General features: G+C 35.9%; 2 protein-coding genes, 1 non-coding gene and 1 pseudogene across 3 annotated transcripts; 2 read left to right on the plus strand and 2 right to left on the minus strand.

The window, feature by feature from the left end:
• The first annotated feature begins 584 nt into the window (after positions 1-584).
• LOC148575370 (uncharacterized) lies at positions 585-5,151 on the plus strand (annotated as a pseudogene).
• Positions 5,152-8,340: 3,189 nt separating this feature from the next.
• On the minus strand, positions 8,341-12,643 carry SSE1 (shrunken seed protein (SSE1)). The gene is made up of 8 exons (XM_016328799.3): positions 12,326-12,643; positions 11,398-11,455; positions 10,794-11,010; positions 10,390-10,670; positions 9,768-10,036; positions 9,489-9,556; positions 9,300-9,361; positions 8,341-8,850 (listed from the first exon to the last, which is right to left on the minus strand). The coding sequence occupies exons 1-8, from the start codon at positions 12,392-12,394 to the stop codon at positions 8,789-8,791; spliced, it is 1,086 nt and encodes a 361-aa protein (XP_016184285.1). The 5' UTR covers positions 12,395-12,643; the 3' UTR covers positions 8,341-8,788.
• A 112-nt stretch (positions 12,644-12,755) lies between these two features.
• On the plus strand, positions 12,756-14,996 carry LOC107626032 (ubiquitin-related modifier 1 homolog 2). Its single transcript, XM_016328801.3, has 4 exons — positions 12,756-12,906; positions 13,899-13,974; positions 14,071-14,153; positions 14,599-14,996. The coding sequence occupies exons 1-4, from the start codon at positions 12,884-12,886 to the stop codon at positions 14,714-14,716; spliced, it is 300 nt and encodes a 99-aa protein (XP_016184287.1). The 5' UTR covers positions 12,756-12,883; the 3' UTR covers positions 14,717-14,996.
• A 602-nt stretch (positions 14,997-15,598) lies between these two features.
• TRNAL-AAG (transfer RNA leucine (anticodon AAG)) lies at positions 15,599-15,679 on the minus strand. Its single transcript has one exon. It is a non-coding gene; the product is annotated as a tRNA-Leu (tRNA).
• Between the last annotated feature and the right edge of the window lie 176 nt (positions 15,680-15,855).

The raw sequence follows: 15,855 nt of genomic DNA on the forward strand, positions 1-15,855 counted from the left end.
TACTTTTATATATTAAGAATAGATGATGGAAAGAACTATTCCATTGGATGAGAATGGTGTTAGAAGAGGGGGATGGAAAGTAGGGACCCTCCAAAAGAAGCTTAATTCACGATGCTTGTTTGTGAATGGTGATTGATGAGTGAATCATGAGAATTCAGAAGCCTTCAATTCTCTTATTTTTCCCACCCACTTGTCACGGAAAATTTTAGAAGGTTAGATTTAACAGTGTTTATATAGTTTTCTGGAGTGTTTGAGAATACTCTAGATGGTTCCGGAACGTTCTAGAATGTCATAGAAGGCCCCGGAATACCCTAGAAGGTTCTAGAAGACTCTGGAAGGTCATAGAGTATTCTAGAAGAGTGTAGATGTATATAGAAGTATAAAGAGTGATATGGAATAATCTAGAAACATTTAGAGAGTTGTGGTAGGATAGATATTTGTAAAGAAGGTTCTGGATGATTAATCTGGACCGTTGATTAGATTTAATCCTAACCATCCATTGAGGAGGTGGATGGCTATAAATAGGGATGAGAGTTAGAGTTTGGGGGTGTGAATCATTTGTAACCACATTTGAGCAATAAAGTGTTCTTCCACCAAAGCTTCCTTTCTCTTGTGTTCTCTTGTATTCTTAGCTTTCTTGCTAAGTATTGAGGGTTAGGCTGACTTGGTCTTAGCTCAAGAGGTTGAGTAAGTCCGAGTGCCGGCACGGTAGCGTTGGAGTGTGTCTAAGGCCGTGACAATTTGGTATCCGAGCAAGGTTCGAGAGGGAGCACAAGTCGCTTGTGGGAATGGCTTCTAGTATCACCATGGAGCATGTTGAGTCTCAAAGGGGAAGGGATACTATTCTTTCTCAATGGGGAGGCAAGAAGGTTCGTTCTTCAAGTGAGCCTAGAGGTAAGGACTCTAACTTCTTAGAAGAAAGAGTTTCTATGTTGAAAAATGTTCTATCCTCTATGGATGAGCGCTTCCAAAGGATAGAACATGACAAGGAGACCCTCGAGGCTCACGTATTAGGAGAACTAGATGCTTTCAAAGAAAGCATGCTCCAAATTGAAGAGAAGCTTGAGAATTCCTTAAAGTTATTTGAGGAAGTTCGAGGAGGCGAAATCTCGACCAACCATTATAAGGGAGACGACAAAGATTGATCTCCCCAAGCCAAAGGAATTCAAGGGCGTAAGGGACGCTCGTGAGGTGGAGAACTTCCTATGGCAAATGGAGAGGTACTTCGAAGGCCAAGGGGTGGTCGAAGAAGCAATAAAGGTACGCACTGCAGCTCTCTACCTTTCTGATAATGCTACTTTGTGGTGGAGGAGAAAGTGCGTAGATATGGAAAAGGGCACTTGCAACATAGCCACATGGGAAGATTTCAAAAGGGAATTGAAAAGACAATTCTTCCCTGAGAATGTGGTTTATGAAGCAAGGAAGAAGTTGAGGGAGTTGAAGCACAAGAGTACGATTAGCGACTACGTAAAGGAGTTTACTACTCTCACGCTTCAAATCCCCAACTTAGCATCAGAGGATGCATTGTTCTTCTTCATTGATGGACTCCAACCTTGGGCAAAGCAAGAACTACAAAGAAGGAATGTTAATGATGTCGATGAGGCCATCGTGGTGGCCGAATCACTCACTGAGTATCATAGGGGAGACTCTAAACCTAAGTCTTCCTCAAAGCCTAGTTCTGCTAAAGGTGGGGGAGACAAGGGGAGGAGCTTCTCAACCAAGAAGGAAGGAAAATACTCTTCAAAGAAAGAGTACGAAGAAAAAAAGAAGGCTTTCGTGCCCAAAGGAGGATGCTTCGTGTGCAAGGGACCGCACCAAATGAAGGATTGTCCCAAGCTAGGGACTTTGGCATCTATTGCTGAGGAACGAGAAGCTCAAACTCAAGTAACTGAGTGTGTTGGATCTATCCAACACATAAATGCTGTGAAGACCAAAGAGGCAAGTACTGCAGAAAAGAAAGGCTTGATGTATGTCAAAGCCTTTATCAATGAAAAACCTGTCATGGCTATGATCGACACTGGTGCTACACACAACTTCATCACGCCTGATGAAGCAAGGAGGCTTGGGTTGAAGATCACCGAAAAGAATGGTTGGTTCAAACCCGTGAATACCAAGGGTGAACCCCTTAAGGGAGTAGCAAAAGGGGTTGAGATGACTCTTGGTTCTTGGAAGGGCCTTGTGGATTTCTCAGTAGCACCCATGGACGATTTTAAAATAGTCATCGGGCTCGATTTACAAAGGAAGGCAAATATAATACCTATGCCATACTACGACGTAGTATGCGTCATGGAGAAAGGGTCTCCGTGCATGGTCCCTACAGTCTCTAAAGTTGGAGGACCGCCGATACTCTCCGCTATGCAACTCAAGAAAGGGTTCAAGAAGGGAGAGATTACATATTTGGCTCTACTACAAGAGGAGTCAACACTTGAAAGAGAAGACGTTCCTCCCGAAATCAAGGAAGTCCTTGAAGAAAATAAGGATGTGATGCCTCCCGAGTTGCCAAAACAACTACCACCTAGGAGGAAGGTGGACCACAAGATTGAATTGGAGTTAGGAGCAAAGCCGCCCGCCTCAACACCGTATAGGATGGCACCGCCAGAACTCGAGGAGTTGAAGAAGCAACTCAGATTTGCTAGATGCTGGGTTCATCCGTCCATCGAAGGCACCTTATGGCGCACCAGTCTTATTCCAAAAGAAGCATGATGGTTCATTGAGGTTATGCATCGACTATCGAGCACTTAACAAGGTAACCATCAAGAACAAATACCCCATTCCTTTGATAGCCGATTTGTTTGATCAACTTGGTAGAGCCAAGTGGTTCTCAAAGCTAGATTTGAGGTCAGGATATCACCAAGTGAGAATTGCCGATGGTGATGAGCCTAAGACCACGTGTGTCACGAGGTATGGATCGTATGAGTGGTTGGTGATGCCTTTTGGCTTGACCAACGCTCCTGCGACCTTCTGTACCTTGATGAATGAGATCTTTCGACCTTACCTTGATCGGTTTGTAGTGGTCTACTTGGATGACATTGTTGTCTATAGCAATACTTTGGAGGAACATGTAGAACACTTACGAACCGTGTTCAAGATCTTGCGAGAGAATAACCTATATGTGAAGAAGGAAAAGTGTTCCTTTGCAAGGGATGAAGTCCACTTCTTGGGACACATCATTAAAGGTGGAACTCTCTGCATGGATCAAGGAAAGGTGAAGGCTATCAAAGAGTGGGAGCCGCCAAACAAGGTATCTGAATTGAGGTCATTCCTTGGGTTGGCTAATTACTATCGGAGGTTTATCAAGGGATACTCCGCTAAGGCTGCACCATTAACTGATCTTCTCAAGAAGAATCACTCTTGGGAATGGTCAAAGGAGTGTCAAAAGGCCTTTGATGAGTTGAAGGCTGCTATCACAGAAGGACCAGTACTAGCACTACCCGACTACTCAAAGGTATTTGAAGTCCACACTGATGCTTCTGACTACGCTATTGGAGGAGTTCTGATGCAAGAAGGACATCCTATTGCCTTTGAGAGTCGCAAGTTGAATGATACAGAGAGGCGATACACTGTCCAAGAGAAGGAGATGACCGCGGTGGTACATTGTCTGAGAACTTGGCGTCACTACTTGCTTGGTTCACACTTCATCGTCAAGACAGACAATGTGGCTACAAGCTACTTCCAAACTCAAAAGAAGTTAAGCCCCAAACAAGCTAGGTGGCAAGACTTCTTGGCTGAGTTTGATTTCGAATTCGAATACAAGTCAGGCAAGACTAATGTCATAGCAGATGCGCTGAGTCGCAAGGCTGAGTTAGCGGCCATTTCTATGGTGGAAGGAGATATTATGCATATCATCAAAGAAGGGTTGCATCACGATCCATTAGCCAAGAAGTTGGTGGAGTTGGCTAGAGAAGGTAAGACCAAAAGATTTTGGTTAGAAAACGACCTTCTCTACACAAAAGGGAGAAGACTATACGTTCCTAAATGGGACAATCTAAGAAGGAAGTTGGTAAGAGAATGCCACGACACCAAGTGGGCTGGTCACCAAGGTCAGCGAAGGACCTTAGCACTCATTGAATCTTCTTATTATTGGCCTCAAATGAGAGCTGAAGTGGAGAGCTATGTGAAGACTTGTCTTGTGTGCCAACAAGATAAGATTGAAAACAAGACACCAAGTGGGTTGATTGGAACCTCTGCCTCCATCAGAGCGACCGTGGGAAAGTGTCTCTCTAGATTTCATCTCTGCCTTACCGAAGTCCGAGGGGTTTGGATCTATTCTCGTGGTAGTGGATCGATTTTCGAAGTATGCTACCTTTATACCTGCCCCTACTGACTGCACTGCAGAGGAAGCAGCACGACTATTCTTCAAGAATGTGGTGAAGTACTGGGGATTGCCTAAGAGCATCATTAGTGATCGAGATCCACGCTTCACAGGACGACTATGGATAGAGTTGTTCAAACTCCTTGGGTCGGAGCTTCATTTCTCAACAAGCTTCCATCCTCAAACCGATGGGCAGACTGAGAGAGTGAATGCCTTACTCGAGTGTTACTTAAGGCATTTTGTAAGCGCTAATCAGAAGGATTGGACAAAACTCCTAGACATTGCTCAATTCTCATACAATCTGCAAAGGAGCGAGTCTACAGGGAAGAGCCCATTTGAGATTGTGACTGGACAACAGCCGCTTACACCTCACTCTCTTTCTTCCTCTTACTCAGGAAAGAGCCCTGGAGCTTATCATATGATTAAGTCATGGGAAGAACAAGCAGATGTCACTCGTTCTTACCTCGACAAAGCTGCCAAGAGGATGAAGAAATGGGCAGATAAGAAGAGGAGGCATGCAAGCTATCAAGTGGGAGACAAGGTAATGATCAAACTTCTTCCACAACAATTCAAAGCCTTTCGCAAGGTTCATAAGGGTTTAATCCGCAAATACGAAGGACCATTTGAGATCATTGGACGTGTTGGGGAGGTTGCTTATAAAGTACAACTCCCTCCCTCTATGAAGATCCACCCGGTCTTCCATGTGAGTATGCTTAAACCATATCATGAGGACCAAGACGAACCGAGTAGAGGTAACTCGAGTCGTGCTCCGCCTGTGGTGATTAGATCTTTTGACAAAGAAATCGAAGAGATCCTAGCTAATCGCGTCGTGCGACGAAGAGGAGTACCACCAAGTATCCAATACTTGATCAAATGGAAAGGGCTCCCGATAACTGAAGCTAGCTGGGAAACTCGCGAAGATCTGTGGCAATTTCAAGAACACCTAGAGCGCTATCATGAACAGAACGCGACGAGGACGTCTGCGCATTAGGTGGAGGAGAATGTCACGGAAAATTTTAGAAGGTTAGATTTAACAGTGTTTATATAGTTTTCTGGAGTGTTTGAGAATACTCTAGATGGTTCCGGAACGTTCTAGAATGTCATAGAAGGTCCCGGAATACCCTAGAAGGTTCTAGAAGACTCTGGAAGGTCATAGAGTATTCTAGAAGAGTGTAGATGTATATAGAAGTATAAAGAGTGATATGGAATAATCTAGAAACATTTAGAGAGTTGTGGTAGGATAGATATTTGTAAAGAAGGTTCTGGATGATTAATCTGGACCGTTGATTAGATTTAATCCTAACCATCCATTGAGGAGGTGGATGGCTATAAATTGGGATGAGAGTTAGAGTTTGGGGGTGTGAATCATTTGTAACCACACTTGAGCAATAAAGTGTTCTTCCACCAAAGCTTCCTTTCTCTTGTGTTCTCTTGTATTCTTAGCTTTCTTGCTAAGTATTGAGGGTTAGGCTGACTTGGTCTTAACTCAAGAGGTTGAGTAAGTCCGAGTGCCGGCACGGTAGCGTTGGAGTGTGTCCAAGGCCGTGACACACTGCTTTGTTAAGTTGAATTCTCTTTTGTCTCCTTTTATTTATTCCTCTTCAATCAATGCTACTTAAATTATTACTCAATGGATAACATTTTATTTATTCATGTCAATTTATTTTAAATTTTTCTTTTATTTTTTCATCTACTCCTTTGTTAAGATTTTCACATATAATTAGTATATGATTAGATGATAATAATATCAAATAGGATAGTAAACGAATTTTTTTTTATTATTATTCTTTTTAACATGAGAATGCAATCTGCCTCTAATAATAATTAAATTATTCTTAGGGTAAGAATAAAAACTTATTTAATACTATAAATATCTATCTCTAATTTGGTTTGTGTATGGGATGACAATACAAATCAATTTTACCTTTTTTAATAAAAAATATTTAACCAAAACTAAAGGAAATCATTTATAAAGAATTAACTCAGCTTATTAAGAGGCAAGTAGTTAATTGAGAACCTAAATGAATAAATCTAGGCTAATATCACAATCTAAGCTTCGGTCAATTTTTTGTTGGAGCAATTTTAGCCTTAAGATGCAATTTCTAACAAAATAGATTTAAAAATATTGAAATCATGTTGTAATTTTTTAAAATTTATTTTTATCTAATAAAATATACTAAAATAGTCTAGAATATAATAATATATTTTAAAAATTACAATATCATTTAAAATTTTAGAATTCATTAGTGAAATTGAAGTTTTTGAGATCAAAATGATATTCCAAATTTTTAGTGATCCCAAATAGATACACTTGGCCTTAAAGCATATCAATGGTCAATATTTCCTTCAAATATATCATGTTCTAATGATTTGGTGCGTGTGGGACCCACTTTGGAATTAAGCATATATAAGACTCCGTTGGAGTGTCCACTAATACAACTCTCTAGTCAATTGATCAATTCTTATTCCTTTTTATAAAATGGCTTTTATGCATATTATATTATTTTGTTTCTGAAGTATTACATGTTAATAAAATTTAAATAAATCCCATTTCTATGAATTGTTGGTTTAAAATATACTACTGTATTATTTTTCATACAGTTAAGCATTTAACATTTTTATAATAGCTTTCACTTTTCATTTTATGTCACCATAACCTTTTTCTTCCTTTAACACTTTTAGATTAATAGATTTAAATATAAAAAAAAAACATACATATTTTCACTATACTATATGATTAATTGGTGGTAAATGGTTTGAAGTTAGTACTCAAAATACTATGCCATGCCACTTTGGAAGTTGCTACATGCATGAACATTGGTGAGATGAAGATTCAAAGTGCTTGATCATGAGTCTTCAAAATAATTTCCACATTCAAAAGGCTTGTGAATAGTTTCACACTAATGTACCAGAATATAGACATTTTGTTAAAACATCCAACACATAAGAAAATATTAAATTTCTAAATGAAAAAAAAGTAAAAAAATTATGCCAAAGCACTATAGTATGCCTAGTGATAATGATTTAGCCTCCTAGAGTATTGTTTAACTATGAGACATCATATTCTTATCTGTAGCAACAAAAAACAGACAAAAAACTTGGGACATCTTAGTTTTGGAGGTAGCAATGGTTACTAAATTACAAAATTAATATTCCTAGTTGACCTTTAAACATACACAATCATTGCTGCCAAACTTGAATGTAAAGACATAGCTAGCCTTTACATTTTTTCATTTTTTTTAAATAAAAGATTCAATTATTCTGTTAGTTCCTATAGTTTCATTGAATTTTCAAATAGGTCCCTATACTTTTTTTTTTTTTCGATTGAATCCCTATACCATATCAAATTTTGTAATTAAGTCCCTATCGTGATAAAAATGCTGGAATTAACGAAATATTCTGTTAAACAAAACGAATATGCCTAACATTTGACTAAATATTCTGTATAGTTTAATAGAATATACGGTTAATTTCAATATTTTTGTCACAGTAGGGACTTAGTTACAAAATCTGATTTGGTATAAAAACTTAATTGAAAAAAAAAAAGTATAAAAACCTAATTAAAAATTCGATGAAATTATAGAGACCGACAGAATAATTAAACCTTTAATAAATAACATAGAAAACATTAGTTCTATATTTAAGAAAGAAAATAAATTTCCTCTATGTTCAATTACAAGGAACCTTAATGAATAGAAACAAAGACAAGTTAAACTCTTTGGTTCTTAGATCTACACAGAGGTACTACAACACAATAAGATACCTCTTCTATGAATAATATACCTTATTTTGGGTTAAAAGTATAATTCAACATAAGAATAAATTATAATTTTAACACTAAATTTTTTTAGCTCTTTTAAAATCAATCCTTATAGATCAATAATTACACCCATGATACTTAAAAGATGGTAATGTTTGATTAAACCTCTATATTGGACTACAAATATTATTTTGTTGGTAAATTAATCAAGTAGAAATTAACATGAGAGACAAAATGGTAGTTTATTTGTCAAAACACAAAAGAATACTCATGGAAGATAATATGAACAAGTTTAAACAAAATACAATTTCTTTCTCCAAGATCACATATTAACTTGCCAATTGATGATCCCTTAACTTATTATGAGAGCAAAACAACACATAATAAAATTCTTTCTGAGAGGACTTTGTTAAAAAAAAGGAACAAAATCTCCTAAATAAAAATATAATATCCCTATTTATAACAATTTGTGGGGAGTGGAGCCATATCATAATCATAGCTAACAATTTATCCCCCACACATGGCACATGCAAGCCTTACACTTCCCAACTTTGGGATTCTTGTGCAAAAGAAAATGTTCACCCTTGCATGGTTTCTTACATTTCAATCAAAACCTTTTGCTGATTTGATATCTCTTGGTAATTTGAAAGATCTTGATTGGAGATATAAACACTAAGAATATCTTCCCAATTTCTATGAGTATCTTAGTTTTTCTATCATGATCCTGACATGTAGGTGTATCTTGTTTGGGCTCCAATCAGAAGCTCAACAAGTTTGGCTGCAAAATTTGTTAACATCAGATATCAGATGCTCAAACTAGTCTACCATGATAAAACAACACTCCCTCCGTTACAAAATAATTGTCGATTTAGACAAAGTGAGAAACTAAAAGAATCAATGTAATTATACATTGGTTTTTTTCTTTTAAACTGTTTTCATAGGTATTAAGGGATGGAAAATAATGAGATATTGAGACAATGGAAGCAAAAACAAGACTGTCTTTTCTCTGTATCCAATTTTTTGTCGCGACAGAAAATTCCTAAAATTTTATCCTAAGACAACGATATTTTGCCTGTTTCTGTATCTGTCTTTTTCTCCAAACGAATTTGTGTCATTTTAGTTACTCTACCAACAGTTGCCAAATAAGGAATGTACCATTTTTGTCGAAATTGACAGTTATTCTAAACCAGAGGGAGTAACGACAAAGGAAATAAGCACCAAACCAACCTGTGAGAAATCCTATGACAGGTATAGGTTCCAAAACTTTCTCAGTGCCCTCAAGTCTTTGCCTAAAAAAATTAGATATGAAAATTTTAGTATCCACATTCCTCCTTCTTAGAAGAAGAATCACATTGTATAGATTTAAAAAAGTGAAAACAAGAAGGAAAAGAGAGGAAAATGTAAAATCAATCTTACCTCGTGTACTTGGTGAAGAATGGATCCCTCATAAGGTAAAGTACAAATAGCAGCTTCCTTCGTTTAATCTGAACGGTAAGCATTTCACAACAACTATTTAATAGGTTAAAGTTGAATATTACGACCAAAAAAACGATTGGACAACTACGAAAAATAAAAACGGCAGTTCTAGTTGCAATTTAACAATCAAGAATCAAGAAGGAAGGCTCCATATAGTATGACTCTAAAGTTTCAGGAACTTGTTTCTGAGAGCTTGAAAGAAAATCATAATGCTCAAACCTCATCCTTTTCCAGGGAAGAAAGATGATACTTCTGCTCATTCCTGTTAGTCGCTGATGTGGAAACTAGCGAAAGAATAGCGTTTGACAGGCATTCAGTAGCCAAGGAGAGGAACCAAGGGGTCCATGACCGAATACCACATTTTCGGATGCATAAAACATAAATAAGTGGTCTGCAAATAAACAGAACTTCCCCAATCAGAAACAAAGCCCCAGGAAGACCTCTTTTTGACAATATGGTGGAAAGTGTTGGTCTCTCCGCCCTTGGAACTGTAAGAATGCAGAGGGCAACGACTATTAGGTTGAGTTTGGATAACACTAATGATTTAATTTTTTTCCTTCTATTGTTTACAAATCAAAAAGTTTTATTTTTAACATTTTTATCCTATTTGGGAACATAGCTTATTACTTCTCAAAAGTCACTGCTAATACTTTTTAAGAAGTTAAAATATGTAGCTTATCAGAAGCACTTCATCTAAAATAGCACTTCTATTACCATGTATCCAAATATATATAAAAGCTACATTCCCAAATGGTGTCTTAGTTGAAACACTATAAAGAACCTAAAGGTTTTCCATAACACTAACAACTATTGCAAAAAAATTATATTTAAAATAGATTACTTGAAGATGCCATAATTGCTTGTTGGTGTTGAAGCCTACGAAACTGTGCAGGATCTGACACCATCCTTGCTGTATCTCCAAATTTACTCAACGCAGACAGTGCTCTTCCTTCCAGATTCGATGGGTTCGGACCATTTTTGTTTGACAAGAAACTAGAACCATAATGGCCATCAGGCTTGGACCCTTTTTGACCTGAATGCGTATCATCATTAGATGTCTCCCCTCCATGTAGCAGCATCTTATATCCACTCTTCCGAAACAAAGATAACCGAACGAGTACCCTGAATTGTATAGTGACTCGAGATAATAAGAAAAATGGATCAACGACTATAAATATAAACAAAACAATGGCATACTGAGGATAGTAAGAGGGGCCGAATGCTAAATTACATTCTACTACTTACTTGGTTCCTTCAGTAACAGCAAGGAAACTCCATTTCTTATCATCCCCATAGTAATGTTGTGCCACAACTTCAACTAATGTTTCCAAATCTTTTAGTGCAGATAAGCATAATGGATAAGGAAATGTATAAGGCTCCACAGAGCCTGTAATGTTTTGAGCAGGCGCTGTATCGATTATATGTTCATTGATAGCAGTGATAATGCCTAGAACGGTTGTCACTGCATAAATCATAATTTTTTCAATGAGGCACCAATTTCTACATTGTAGACAAATATTATTGGAGAAAAGAGAGATGATAATTAGATCTCATAAGTCATAAGTCATAAGATTAGTGAAATTTAGGCAACCAAAATATGTATGTGAATTTGGGAATTTGCAGCAACGGGATCTAAGAAGACTTACATCTCTGCCAAGTAAAGTGTTATTATTTTCTAGTAAGAATTTTCAGGATCAACATGAACAAATAATTGAAGTGGAATACCATAATCAGTTTTTACTTCAAATTTAGGAATCCACAGAGAAGTAACTGTTTGAATTGAGATAAAGTCTTGTATAATTGCAGAAATCCAAACAAGTAGCTAAAAGTTACCAAAATTACACAAAACCTGCTTCAGGTCCAATCTCTGATTCTGAGAACCGTTCTGGAAGAAGCCATGTCAAGCCCTGTCCACATTTTTAATCACCCAATGAGATAACAAGCAACACATACAAATACTCAACATAGAACAAACTTCATTCCAAGTTTCAACACAATATGCCCCATAGACTCATATGAAAGGCGAGTTACAATCATAGCAAAAATGAAATTTTCCTTATCATTTGTTTACTCATATTGTGACAATATTTTTATCCTCTTGTTCTTACAGAAGAGCATAAGCATCACAAGATAGCACATTACCACTTAATGTGAATTCATATTAAAATAGCCATTTTGCACAGATTTCTGTGTACTTCAGTGTCATTATATAATTACAAGCACTGAAACTATTAACAACACAATCATGACTTTGTTTACAAATTTTATTACTTGGCTGATTAACAATTAAACATTGGGGTTCATGACTTGCCGTAATCAAAATGATTGACTATATGCAATTAAACATTAGATACATGAATCCAAGTAAGCAAAATGAATAAATATAAAAAACATGTAACAGCATAATGATCACATTAACATAGCAAAGTAATCATACTAAAATCTCCCTACAAGTTGAAGTTCAAAGTCACATGAACAGCTATATATCTAAACATACTCCTCATGTAAGAACCCTTTGCACTTGGAGCATTAGTATCCACCTTACTCTGCAATTCACCTTTTTTTTAGATATAAACAAAGATCAAATTCTTCACCGCTCGATTATAAATGAATACTATGTCATAAACTATCTAAAACAGATGCTTAAATTCTCATATAAGACCCATAAATAATCACTACAAATCTAATAATATTTCATCAATACTTCCATTTTTAACACCAAATTAAAAAAAAAAAAAGATAGAAAGTGAAATTGGTAATCAAAAGCAAAATCTTACATTGGCCAAAGACTCCAACGAGTGCACATAATCTTTGTTCTCTCTGACCCATCTCTTGTAAGCTTCCATAGCCCTTCTTCACTCACTCCCTACAAATTTATCAAAAAATAGAAACTTCAAAGGCACCGAATTCGAACCTCCTATGCATAATTTGCAGGTTTCTGAAACGACCCAAATGGCCAAAGGTTCAAACTTTGGACACAGATTGCGCGAATTGAAGATGGGATTTCCAATCACTAAAAACAGGTAACGCAAGGCATTGAGAGGAACGAGGAGGTGTCGTATTTTATGATGAAAATTGAAGATTTGATCTTGACCGTTGATTCCACACTCCCTTTCTGAATCATACACCGTCAGATTGCAAGTGATTTTATGTTAGTAGAAATGTAGGGTGGAGATTAAAAATTAGATTTTGATCACGCGGTTAAAAGTTGTTGATATATATAAGCTTATGTTAGTATTATAGCGTTGGAATAAAATTGGATTAGCTAGTTGTGAAGAAGGGTTCCTCTTAATAGGGTTTGGTGTTTCTGAATTTCTGAGAAAACATTGTTCAACATGCAACTAACACTGGAATTCGGGTAAGTGTTTATTAATCCTTTTTTTAAATCACTTCTTGTAATTATTTTTATCAATAAATTTCCTTTTTCTTTGTCTTTTGAGTTGCTTATAACTGAGAATGTGAGAATAGGATTTAGGTTTTGGTCATGATTAACAATCTCTCTAGTTAACTTGTATACTTAGGTCTCCAAAATTTGATTTTTAGGATTGGAGTTTATCTAACATCTGTGAGCTTAGGTGAACTCTCGAGTTTGAATACTTTTCTTATTGGTAATATCCAACAGTATCTGAATGTTGCTGTGGTTGAAATTTTAGCTCTTGATCTTGTTTAGGTTCTTGTTCATCACAAGTAGTTTTCTCCTTGGTCTCTTATATTGTTGTTGTTTGGGGTTTTGTTTATTATGAGTAAAGAATATTTGGATTTTGGATCACATTTATTCATACATAAGCACATAACTATGTTTCACAAGTATGTTTTTAGGGATGAGAAAAATTATTGTCGACATGATTTATGTTATTTTGTGAAAAAAAAGCCATATCGAAGTGAACCTTAAGTGTCTTCGTGTGAAATAAGGAGTACATGTTACTGATTGTTGTTTCGAAAATTCTGAAAACTCCTAACATGCTTAAGAATTTAAACAATGTTTGTTCCTGATATTGAATTGACAGGATTCGTTCAGTTACGTTTCCACTTTCCAGTTAATAGATTAAAGCATCAGATGAAAAAAATTCATTTTGAGATATTTCACTGTGTACTATCTTTTGGGTTGTGTTACATTTGTAATCTTAATTTTTTTTGGTGACTATTTGTAATCTTAATTTGAAATAGGCTTGCTACATTTTAATCTAAACTATTGGAAGCTATTTTATAAATAGGTTTTCAAATTGGTTTTTCACTGTTTTAGCTAAACACTGCTGAGTTTTATACAGCGTCGTGTTCAAATAATTGTTCTGTTAGAACCTGGAAGTTTTGTCTGCTATATTAAGATGCGTGTTCATGTTTCCATTACAGAGGGGGATTGGAGCTTCTTTGTGACTCTAAGAAAATTCACAATGTCAATGTTGAAAACCAAAATGGAGAGGACAAGGTAATGCATGACTTAAAATATTAACGAAATAAGATATGCATGAAGCCGCTTTTATGATTGACATTCTTTTAAGATTCTTTTCTTCTTGTTTCTCAGCTAACTATGAAAGATTTGCTTTCTTGGGTGCGGACCAACTTGATTAAGGAGAGGCCTGAAATGTTCATGAAAGGAGATACCGTGTAAGTTTAATAACATAAATTGATCTTAGTTTTGCATTGCAAACAATTAATCATGTTCATCACTCATGCATGCACCTTGAATTCTTTAGTGGACAAGAGGAGAGACAATTGAGTTATGCTTAAGCTAACTTACGATTCGGGAAAAAATGCAATTGTTAATTGATCCCTGAACTTTAGCACGTATGCATTTTAAATCACATACTTTCAGAATTTACATTTGACACCTTCGGTTAACTTTTGGAAGCGAAATTTATAGAAACCTTTTCTGAACCATTAGTATACTTTAAGAGTGTCAAATTATACATTTTGAAAGTTTAAGGTGTAAAATGCTAAAGTCAGTTACTAAAGTTCCATCTACATATAATTTGAAGTATTATCAATTTTGATCATTACACGTGTGTTGAAGTTTGATAATTATTTCCGCTTTCTGCTGTTCGTGATGCAGGCGACCTGGAGTTCTTGTCCTTGTGAACGATTGTGATTGGGAGCTATCTGGTCAGCTGAATACATCACTAGAAGAGAAAGATGTGGTAGTTTTCATATCAACTTTGCATGGTGGCTAATCACTACTATGGAAGATCATCATCATCATCATCATCATCATCATCATCTAGTTGATGAAGTAATTGTTATTGATATACATACACGGTTTTTGAACTCATTAGTGAACCATTTACATGATAAGTAAAATTTTGGCATTCTAATGGGGGAATCCATTTACTGTGCTAACTATGCCATATGGGTTGAACATTATATCCTTTTGTATGACATTGAGAAAGTAATATTTACTTTTTGTTCCAAGAGCACCTTGATGATGAATTATCCTTTTTTTTTTGGTATAAACTTGTGAAACATATCTTTGGACAAATGTATATATTTGAACTCTAAAAATTGGGGTTTTGTGAACATCAAATCCAATCCAACGACGAAAAATAAGAATTCAGTATCTTGAAGTTCCTTTTTCTTTTGTTTCTTTTAGCTGGTTTCATAATGAATGTTGGGGTGTTTACTCAAATTTTCAATGACTGATAATGCTCAACCTAAGTCCTCAAAATGCGTAATTTTGATGTGGTAACTTGAAAAATAATTTAACATGGTTTAAATAGAAATATTTATATAAGTATGTATATGATAATAATGACCTTGCTTATGACTAAGTAGTTCCCTTTTTATAGTAGACCAAACAAATTTTTTTTTTTTCTGCTGGGGTTGTAGTAGTTACTACTTACTAGTTAGTTCTTACTTTGAACTGAAAAATGAGTTTAGTTTTTTAAAATTTTTGTGAAATTGAAAGCGTATAGGTCGTGTATGATATTGTGAGAAGGTGTTGGAGTTGTATTAAATAGGCTCAAAGAGGAAGCCCATTGTTAAAAGGCAAAGGAAAAAAAACCAAAATAAGTAGTAGGGAAGCCCAAGTCCATTAAAATGAAGATATAATAAAGAGATGTTGAGAGTGGGATTTGAACCCACGCCCTTTCGGACCAGAACCTTAATCTGGCGCCTTAGACCAACTCGGCCATCTCAACTTGATATTATTGTAGCTGATAAAGTTCTTTATGTATTAGTATTTTCTGGTAGATTAATTATTTTTGGTGTAAGCACTTGCACGAAGTTAATTGAAGCAGTTTAAAAAAATGGTTCTCTAAATGATATTCTTACTCTTAAAATCATGTAAAACATCATATGAGGGAATATAGATTGC

The sequence above is a fragment of the Arachis ipaensis genome, chromosome B2 (genome assembly GCF_059453495.1).
Source record: "Arachis ipaensis isolate K30076 ecotype BB chromosome B2, ASM5945349v1, whole genome shotgun sequence".
Taxonomy (NCBI): Eukaryota; Viridiplantae; Streptophyta; class Magnoliopsida; order Fabales; family Fabaceae; genus Arachis; species Arachis ipaensis.

Excerpts from the sequence above, each read along its gene's own strand:
- SSE1 (XM_016328799.3), bottom strand. The coding sequence starts at position 12,394 with ATGGAAGCTTACAAGAGATGGGTCAGAGAGAACAAAGATTATGTGCAC. Across the intron at positions 11,456-12,325 it reads CGTTGGAGTCTTTGGCCAAT|GGCTTGACATGGCTTCTTCC; the intron begins GTAAGATTTTGC and ends AAATGTGGACAG. Across the intron at positions 9,362-9,488 it reads TTCTTCACCAAGTACACGAG|GCAAAGACTTGAGGGCACTG; the intron begins GTAAGATTGATT and ends TAATTTTTTTAG.
- LOC107626032 (XM_016328801.3), top strand. The coding sequence starts at position 12,884 with ATGCAACTAACACTGGAATTCGG. Across the intron at positions 12,907-13,898 it reads CAACTAACACTGGAATTCGG|AGGGGGATTGGAGCTTCTTT; the intron begins GTAAGTGTTTAT and ends TTTCCATTACAG. Across the intron at positions 13,975-14,070 it reads ACCAAAATGGAGAGGACAAG|CTAACTATGAAAGATTTGCT; the intron begins GTAATGCATGAC and ends CTTGTTTCTCAG.